The sequence below is a fragment of the Monoraphidium neglectum genome (genome assembly GCF_000611645.1).
Source record: "Monoraphidium neglectum strain SAG 48.87 unplaced genomic scaffold scaffold00482, whole genome shotgun sequence".
NCBI classification, from domain to species: domain Eukaryota; kingdom Viridiplantae; phylum Chlorophyta; class Chlorophyceae; order Sphaeropleales; family Selenastraceae; genus Monoraphidium; species Monoraphidium neglectum.
In genome coordinates, this window is record NW_014013146.1 from 1 (window position 1) to 9,491 (window position 9,491).

The 9,491-nt window shown below is 69.2% G+C and overlaps 2 protein-coding genes across 2 annotated transcripts; one reads left to right on the forward strand and one right to left on the reverse strand.

Moving 5' to 3' along the window:
- Nucleotides 1-137: 137 nt before the first annotated feature.
- On the reverse strand, nt 138-1,685 carry MNEG_3722 (hypothetical protein; the record flags this gene model as incomplete). Its single annotated transcript, XM_014047797.1, has 5 exons — nt 138-155; nt 271-477; nt 820-936; nt 1,203-1,277; nt 1,674-1,685. The coding sequence occupies 5 exons, from the start codon at nt 1,683-1,685 to the stop codon at nt 138-140; spliced, it is 429 nt and encodes a 142-aa protein (XP_013903251.1).
- A 6,495-nt stretch (nt 1,686-8,180) lies between these two features.
- MNEG_3723 (hypothetical protein) lies at nt 8,181-9,405 on the forward strand (the record flags this gene model as incomplete). The annotated part of the gene is made up of 2 exons (XM_014047798.1): nt 8,181-8,917; nt 9,381-9,405. 2 exons carry the CDS (start codon nt 8,181-8,183, stop codon nt 9,403-9,405), a joined length of 762 nt encoding a protein of 253 aa, XP_013903252.1.
- Nucleotides 9,406-9,491: the final 86 nt, after the last annotated feature.

Genomic DNA, 9,491 nt, shown 5'->3' on the forward strand with positions numbered 1-9,491 from the left:
ACCGCCGCCCACCGCGCCCGGCGCCTCCGCCGGCCCCGCGCGCGCCTGCGCGGCCGCAGCCGCGGCCTCCTCCTCGCGCACGGCGCCGCCGCCGGCAGCGTAGTGGCGCGTGTAGGAGAGCTCCATCACGCCGCGCCTCACAGGCGGCATGCCATCTGGCCGCGCGATCTCCAGCAAATGCCCCCGCCGCGGCGCGAGCAGCGACCGCCACCGCGCGTCCCCCGTCGCGTCCGCGAGCAGGTGGCCGCTCCACACGCCCGACGCGACGACGACGCCGCGGCGCGCGCGGACGCGGCGGCCGGTCTCTGTGACCACCTGCGCGCCCGGCCCCGCGCCCGGGGCGGCGGCGTCCACGGACGACGCGGGGGCGGGCTCGAGCGCGACCGCCCCTTCGTGCAGCAGCACGCGGCAGCGGCCGGTGGCGGCGCCCAGGCGCTGGCACTCGTCCAGCAGCGCAAAAGCGGCGGCGCGGCCGCTCTGCGCGCACAGGTTGTTTGCGGTTTGGGGGGAGGGCGCGCGGAGAAAGGGTGTTGAGAGCTGCAAAAGGGGGTGTGCGCCTGAAAGGGTTCGAGGGGCTGCTCTGCGCAGGGCCGGAAGAAGTGCGACTGCCCCCACACCTGGCGGGCCCGCCGCCGTCAGCGCCGCGCGGAGACCCGACCCCCCGCGCGCCCCGGCGCCCCTGCCCGGCCGCGGCCCCCGCGAGCCCCCGGCGCGCCCGGCGGCGCCGCCGCCCGCAGGCCCCGAGCGCGTCGCCCTGGGTTCGGGCGCCACCCATATCTCATGCATCGATCTGGGCCCCCGCGGCTGCCTGATTCTCACGATCTGGGCGTCGCTGTCCACCAGCAGGCCCGCCGCCGACGCCGGCAGCCCCAGGGCCGGTTCCTCCCGCAGCAGCTGCTCGCGCCCCAGCAGCCGCACGCCCTCCACGCCGTTGGCCTGCGGGAGGAGGGGGGGGGGGAGGAGGGGAAGAGCGCGCGCGGCGCGGCCGCCATGGTCGGGCGCGAGCCAGCGCATCACCTGGAGCCGGGGCGCCGGCCCCACAAGGCGCCGCATACTTCCGGTCCTGGCCGAAGCATAGCACGAGGCTACCCGGACCATGAAACCAGGAGCATCAGCACGGACCCATCACGGGGCTGTGGCGATGTGTGTGCACAAAACAACGGGAGCTTCTCAGGTACAAACCGCAGCCTGCCAAGCAGCACCTGCAGCATGGTCGCGCGCGCCTCCAACTGCGTCATCTCCGCCGCGGTCGTGGCCAGCAACAGGCTGCCGGTGGTCTGCGGGGTTTGTTACAATTCGAAAAGCGTGCCAGCCGTGAGTGTGGTGTGGCCAGGGCGAATGAGATATCCTTGATGAGGCGGGGCACACTGCTCTCCCTCCATTTGTGCGCACCAGGACTGCGCGTGCGGCCCAAGCACTGCAATCCCATCACATCCACCGCTAAGCATCCACTCGCAAACGCATGCACGCACGCACACTCAGACGCACATGCACACACACAGACATATGCACATATGCATCTGATGCAGGCCCCACCCTCTCCCAAGAAGTAAAACCCCCCTTTCAGCCCGCAGACCCGCCGCTGGCCCAACCTCGCCGCCAAGCCATGCCATCCCAACTGCCCGCCACCAACACTTCCCCACCGGCCACCCCTGCCAACAAGCTGCCCCCACCTGCCACTCCATCGCCTCTGCAAGCTCTGGGTCACCTATGACAAATCGCTCCCACGCCGCCCGGCTGCGCGCCGCCAGCTGCCACATGGCGCTGCCAGGCGACCTGTGGGCCAGCCATATGTAACCCTGGCCTGTGGCAGCATGGTTCAAGGGCATGGTTTGGCGGCATGGTCATCGGTGAATGGGGTCGTGCCTGCGTGTTTGGGGTCCCACGATCTGAACCGATGTACAAGTGGGTGAGCGGGCCAAGAAAGGGTCATGCCGCCGCACACACGTGTTTGGGCGTTCACAGCTGCGCAGGGCCGCATGGAGCGGGCCGCCGGCGACTCGCTGCCAGCCATCGCCGCCAGGCCTGGGAGCGCGTCTCCAACCGCACCCACCCGCCCCCGTGGCGCCCGCGCAGGGCTGCTGCCGGTCGATCAACGCGACAGACAGCCGTGTCTGCTGCAGCAGCTGGTGAGCGATGCACAGGCCGATCACGCCCGCGCCGACCTGCAGTGGGAGGAAGAACCCTCAGCGTTGGCGCGCTGCTCACGAAACCCTGTCAAAGGTCGCTGCTGCAGACATGCAAGGATCTCCGGAAGAGCGAGTGCCGGATCGCATTGTTCAAAGGAGACTTACCACAACGACATCTGCCTCAAAGGATTCGGCGCCCCCCAGCGAGTCCAGGGCCGCGCGGCAGCGGGCAGCGGTGCGTCTGCGAGCAGCCACCGAGGGCGCCGAGCATGGAGCGCCCAGCAACGCTGCGCCGGCTCTGCCTTGCGGGGGCCGAGGGGCTTTCAACGACCCCGTGTGCATGGCTTGACGACAGATTCTAGGCGACAACCAGCCCTGCGACCTGGCCGTGATCACAACGCTCCAAGGTCGATCGCAATAAATGGAACTGTAGCGTACAGTAGCAAAGTCACATTTTTTAGATGTTGCGAGATCGAATCGGGCGTGAAAGGCGGGACTGCCCACCGCTCGCCCGCTTTCGTGCGAATCCGGAAAAAATCAGCAGCAAGTGCATTTGTTCGGCTGGAACGGCGGAACGCGGAGAACACATGCGTACGGTAGTGTGGCCCCCACTTGAGCCCTCCGCTCATCCGCCGTTTAAACCTGCAACCGCAAGCATGAAAGCAGCGCAAGGGCACAGCAGGGACGTGCGCGACTTCAGACAGCAATCAGACCAGTGACCGCACTCGCACTTGGCATCTGCCGTACAGTACTCACAACGTGCAAGCTGCACAACCGACGACAGTCGGGCGGCTGTTGGCGACAACGAACATCGACTGCTGTCCTCATATCCGGAGGACTGGCACGCTGCTCCAACTGATTTGATGCGCAGCACCACAGGACCCACCACCAACTTTATGGTACTACGGCATTCCATGACACCGTACCCAACACTGGCACCCAGGCCACTGCGCCCATGCCTGCAGCCAATCACGAGCCCTTTCCCGTTGCGGCAGAATCCCTTGGCAACTTCAAGGCGAAGCTGATGGCTGGTTCCAAGTGTATCAGATCGCACTCGCGGCTGCATTGATTGCTGTGAGAGGCCTTTGCCATACAGGCAGACACATGTCCTGCACAGCTGGCGCGCGCGCGCGCGCGCTGCTGCGATCCAGTGGTGCGTGCGTGCCGCAAGTCAGGCGGCGAACGCCGACCTGCTCATGTAGGCTGTCCTGGGGCAGGGCGGACGTGCCTGGCAGCAGTTATCAAGTCGATGGGCTCGTTAAAGACAATGCACTACCATTGTTTGACGGGAGGGCTTGTTGACTCAACCAGCCTCTGAGGCCAGGCTGGTACCCTAATTTGCCAACCGAACTACATGACATCCTTCTGGCCCAACTCGCTTCTTCCCATTTTTGCGCCATGGTTACCCCTTGGTATAGCAAGTATATGAAGCTGAGGGATTGAGGGGCATCTCAGCCCGAGTCTTTCCTGGCTCTATCCTTCTTGTTGCCATCATCGGCAGCGCGTTTGGCGGTCACACGTGCGTTTCGTAATTTTTGGTTACAGGCGATCGATTTGTGGGTAGCAATCAGGTAATGTTGCACAGGGTCACACAAGCTACGTAGGAGAGCATGCTCATGCTGTGATGTGGTGGTCTGCATTGGACAACACGCCTCTAACCCTGTCATGCTGACGCCTTGCTTTGCTGGCGATCAGGGATCAGCGCATCCGTTCTCCAAGTTGTACGCGCAACATGGAGCGCCATTACTGAAATTTGGTACGCTGGTGTCAACCAACTGCGGAATCATAGGCAACGCGGGGGCCGGGGGGCATGAGTTGTTGAAAATCAAGGACAGCCCACCTGGGCAGCAGCTGCACATGGCGCCAGCCCTGTCGACTCCAGTGCAAGCACGCGTCAGCATCTCCATAACCCATCATCAAAATGAGTTACGACATCTTTCTGGACGGCCAGCACAGCCATTGTATGGGCCAGTGATCGCTGTGGGTATCATGGACGAAGAACCGCCCGCGGGTGCCCCCGTAGGTTCTATGAACTCGGGAGCTGTACCCAGCCAGCCATCCGCCCAGGGGCTCCAGGACGACGGCGAGGACGGCCACGACAGCCATAGCTTTGGTGGGCAAGTCAGCCCGGTGAGCGGGCCTTTTCAGCAATTTTGTTTGGGTCTCGAGGTGATGTTGGGGGCCGATGGGGGTGGTGAAAGCCCCAGCCCGTGGATGTCGCTTTTGTGCCAGCAGCACACAATCTGCAACCCGCTGCTGGCAACAACTCCGCCGGGGCTCACAAGCTGCCGTTTTTTGCTCGCGTAGCGCGCGAGGAGTCAGGTGTCCACAGCCGTGTCTTTCGAGGGCGCGCGACCGGCGGGGTCGGCAGCGCTACCGTCGCGATCGGTGGACGAAGAGAGCGCACTGTCCGCTGCTGAAGCCGATGGTGGGTGCGATTGCACCGACTGGCTGCTGCAATGTATCCACGGTTGAAGTGCCCGCCGCTCTTGGACGGACGCGAGCTGCGTAGATGTGGTGCGTGCGCGCGAGCGACAGCGTCGACATCCGCCTGAGGGACGATTTACGCATACATCCCCTGCAGTGGAGTGCTCGCACTCGGCGCCCAACGCGTCAGCCGGGCCCTCGGGGCTGCCCCGTGGCGGTGGCCAGATCCACAGGCCCAGCAACAGCCTTATCTCAACAGCCGTGCAGCCGGCGTCGCCCCGCGCGCAGCAACCGCAGCAGGCGGCCCAGCCGCTGCCGCATCAGGTGCTACAGCTGTTGCAGCAGCACCAGCAGCAGCCGCAGCCACAGCAGCAGCACCACCATCACCAGTCACCAAAGATTGGGCGCGCGAACAGCGTTGTATCAAACAGCCAGGCAGGCGGCGGCGGCGGCAGCGGCGGCGGCCATGCGGGGGCGCCAAGGCCGCAGGGCCGTGCCGCGACCCCTGCGTCACTGTATGGGGGCTATGGCAGCCTCCCCCGCTCGCGTGCGCGGCAGCAGAGCCCGGCGCATGGCAGCCACCCAGGCGGGGAGCAGGTGGGAGGCGAGTGCTCAGCATGCATTCATCCTGCAAGCTCTTTCGCACCTGGCCTGGCCTGTCGTCTGCTGATAGTCACTGCTTTAGTGATTAATTTGTTGGCGCAGCGTGGCCCAGAAGTTGGAGGTAGGTGGATTTGTTGCGCTTAGCGTCACTGTGCTGACAGAGCCCTGGCACGGCTTTCCTCTGCGGCCCAACAGGCATGGCCCGTGCAAGCCGACGCAGCGGCTGAGGTCTGGAGACTGGCGCAGCAAGGGCTGCTGGCGGGCGCAGGGCCGGGCCTGTCGGGGAACCCCGTCGCGGCTGCAGCTGCCGTAGCAGCAGCTGCGGCTGCAGCCGCAGCTGCTGCTGCGGCGGCGGCAGCTGCAAGCGGGGGCGGCCCCAGCTCCGTGGGCCACGGCCCGTCGCCCCTGGGGGCCCCTTTGCAGCCACACTTGGGAGGAGTGCATGCGCACCGCGGCTCAGACAATGGTGGCGGTGGTAATGCAGGCAGGGTGGCGGCGGCTGCCGCACTGCAGCAGGCCCGGCTGGCAATCGCAGTGGGCAGCCGCCCAGCGCTCGCCCCGCCGGCTGCACTGCAGCACCAGGCGACGGGGCAGCAGCCGGGCAGGCGCAGCTCGGCTGGGGGCTTCGCCGCCCCGTTGCCAGCCACCACCCCGCCCCAGGCTCTTGCAGCCATGCCACCCCCTCAGCAGCAGTCATCGCAGGGGCTTGGGGGCAGCGTGCAGCAGCGGCGCCAACGTCAGCCCTGGCAGGGAGGCGGGCAGGGGTCAACCGCGTCGCCTGCACCGCCGCTATTCCCGCAGCAGCAGGCGTTTGGGCTGGGACTGAGCGGGCTGCTGGGTGCGTCGCCCAACGCCGACGCCGCGCACAGCTGTGGCGATGGCACAGGGGTTGCTCGGCCGCACAGTGGTGGCGGTGGCGGCGGCGGCGACGGCGAGGACACGCCCGCTCAACCTCTCGGTGGAGCTGCAGGGGAGGCGAGTCGTAGTGGCGCCGGGGAGCCACGCAGGAACAGCAGCAATGGCGGCAGCAACCTCGAGCAGCCTGCGCCGGCGCAACAGCTTGCGCCCGAGCAGTGGCAGCAGCTGCTGCAGGGGCACGGGGGCGTGCCTCTGGCTACGCTGCAGCAGGCAGCGGCGGGACAGCGCAACTTTGATTTGGAGATGCTGCAGGCAAGCCTTGCGGCGGGCGCAGCGGCTGCGCCTTCTACTGGCGGCGGGGCCGGCGCGGGAGGGTCGCCCGCGCACCAGCGCCAGGCGGCAGCGCTTGCGGCTGCTTTGGCCTCGATCCTGAGGCAGCAGCAGCAGGCGGCGCGAAGCCACAAAAGGCCGCACAGCGGTGGCTTCGAGCCGCCGTCGCAGCGGTGGTGTGAGGAGCCATCGCGGCAGCGGCAGGTGCAGCAGCGGCGGAGTTGCGAGGCGCGCGTGGAGGTGGCGCAGTCACAGGATGTACGACGTCAGCAGCAGCAGCAGCAACTGCAGCAACTGCAGCAGCAGCAGCAGCAGCAGCAGCAGCGACAACAGCCGGCAGGGCAGGACCCGCAAGACCAGCAGGGGCAGCCGCAGAAGGGTGGCGAGCCCACAGCTGACGGCCGCGGCCCCGCTGCCGCTGAACAGGCCGACAGCGTGGCTGGCGCGGGGGCCGCGTCGGACTGGCTGCGCGGCAGTGTCGCGCCGTCGTCTTGCGGGGCGTTTGGCCAGGCCGGGCGCAACGAGGACGCGGCGATGGGGGAGGCCGAAGCTCAGGCTGATGCGGCCGGCAACACAGGCATGCAGTCTCGGCGCGCCACCGGTGATGGAGAGGGTGAAGGCGAGGCGGAGGCGGCAGGGTCGCAGCAGCAGGAGACGGCGCAAGCGCGCCGGCACGACACGACACCTGGCGCCCCCAGCATTGGCACGGCGCCACCACTTGTCCCTGCCAGCACGAGTCGCAGCCGCAGTGCGCACGGCGCTGGAGCTCCATTGATGCAGGCCGCTGCGGGTGCAGTGGATGTGGCACCAGCTGTGGCAGTTCATCTTGCCTTGCAAGGGCAGCAACAGCAGCGCGAGCAGCAGCAACAGCAGCATCAGCACCAGCCGCCACATCATGCGATAGCTGGATTGGCTGCCGCGCTTACCTCTGCACCCGTCATTCAGCAGCAGCAGCTTCAGGAGCAACAGCAGCAGCAGCAGCAGCATCAGGAGCAACACCAGGAGCAGCAGCAGGAGCAGCAGCAGCAGCAGCAGCAGCAGCAGCAGCAGCAGCCGCAGCAGCAGCAGGAGCGGCCGCACCAACAGCAGCAGCTAGTGCCATCCGCAGCTGGTGCTGGGCCTGCCTCAACCCAGCCATCCAGCCTTGAACAGCAGCAAGCGTCCCCGCCCGCCTTCGCAGCGCCGCACCACGCGCCACAAAGCGACGCGGCCGCCCACCCTGCGGCTTCCGTGCACGCAACGGCGGTCGCAGAGGGTGACGACGACGGCAGAGGCGACGGCGATGGCGACGAGCAGTCTTCCAGCCGCTCGAGCGCGTCGCAGCCCTCCAACAGCGGCGCACCACCCACCCACGCGGAGATCGTGTCTCAGCTCTGCGGCGCGTCGCATTCCGCGTCAGCTATGCCCACCGCGTCGGCCCCAGGTGCAAACGTGACGGCCACGGGCCCCACTAATGTGAGTGTCATGCAGGCTGCCATGCAGGCCGGCACAAGTCCGGGCGCCCCAGGCGGGTCTGCTGGGGGCGTGGGCAGGCGCGCGGAGGGCGGGACAGGGGGCGGCGTCGGCACAGACGTCGCTCCTGCTGGGGCTGACGTGCAGCAGGCGGCTATGGGCCGCGCAGGCGGAGGCGGCGGTGTCGGCGCGACTGCCAGCGCGGCGGCGCCTGTGCCGGTGGTGCCGCCACCCAGCTTCCATGCGGGCAGTGGCGCAGCAGGCGCGGTGGCTCAGGCAGGCGGGTCAGGCGCCGGCCGTGCGCCTGCTGGCGCCGCTGGCGCCGGCGCAGGCGCGGCTGGCGCAGGCGCAGGCGCGGGCCCGCGGGACAGCAGCATGGCAATGGCGACTGCTGGCCCCTCCACGCACAGCGCAACCGTCAGCACCAACAGCGGCACCGTGGACATGTCGATCCACAACGACAGCCACGGCGGGGCCGCCCGCGGTGGCGGCGGGCGCCGCGCGGGCGGCCGTGCGGGGCGCCACCTCGGGGCCGCGCCTCGTGGTGGCGACGACGAGGACGGCGAGGAGGGCGGCGCTCAGACCTCTCGTGACGGCGAGGCGCGCGGCGAGCCTATTGGCTCCCAGCTGCTGATGGGGGAGGCGTCCGGCGGCGGCGGCGGCGACGGCGGCGAAGGCGCGGCGGACGGCATGGATGCGGACGCGAACGGCGATGGGGAGGACGGCGGCGGCTTGAGCGGGGCTGCCGGCATGGGCGGCGGCGGCGGCGGCGGCGGCAGGGGCTTGCAGCCAGGCGACCCGCGGCGGCGGCGCGCGCCCGCGGTGATGGCGTCGCTGAGCGGGACGCACGACCCGGCGCTGGAGGCGATGCAGCATGCGGGCGCGGCGCAGGAGGGCGCGGGCTGGCTAGGCAGCCCGCCGCCCGACGGCGGCCCCGCCATGCCAGCCAGCAGCGCCGCGCAGCCGGGCCCGCCGGCGCGCGGGCTCGGCGGGCGGCGCGGCAGCGGCAGCGTGACGCCGGGCGCCGGCGGTGGCGCCGCTGCGGGAGCGGCGGATGCAGAGGCTGCGGTTGGCGCGTCGGGGCAGCTTGGGGAGGTGCCTGATGCGCAGCCCCCAGGGCAGGCGCACACGCATGCGAACGAGGTGACCGCGCTGCCGGGCCCTGCGCCGGAATCGCAGCATGCCGGCTTTGCAGGCCCTCCGCAGCCGCTCCAGCAGCTTCCGCAGACGACGCCGCCGCCGCCCGAACAGCAGCTGGAGCGGCAACAACAACCCCAGGAGGATGAGCAGCAGCAGGAGCAGCGTGACCAGGCGCAGCCGCCCCAGCAGCAGCCAGTGCCGAGCCTGCGTGCAGCGGCGCACCATCACCACCACCCGGCCCATCGGCCCGCGCCGGCTCCTGGTGGCCGCCACAGCAACCCGCCGCACGCGTCGACGCTCACGACGGCGTCCCACGGCTGCGGCCGCAGCGGGTCGCTCGAGCACCTGCCGCCGCGGCCGGCGCCAGACGCGCGGCCGCAGGATACCGAAATCCACGGCCACTTCCGCGAGCCCATGCCCGCGACCGCCGCCGCCGCGCAGATGGCGGCCGCGGCCGCTGCGCTGAACGAGGCGGCCGCGCCGATCTCGCCGGCCGCCGGCAGCGGCGGGGCCGGGGCCGCGGCGGGCGGCGGCGGGGCCGCGGCGGCAGGC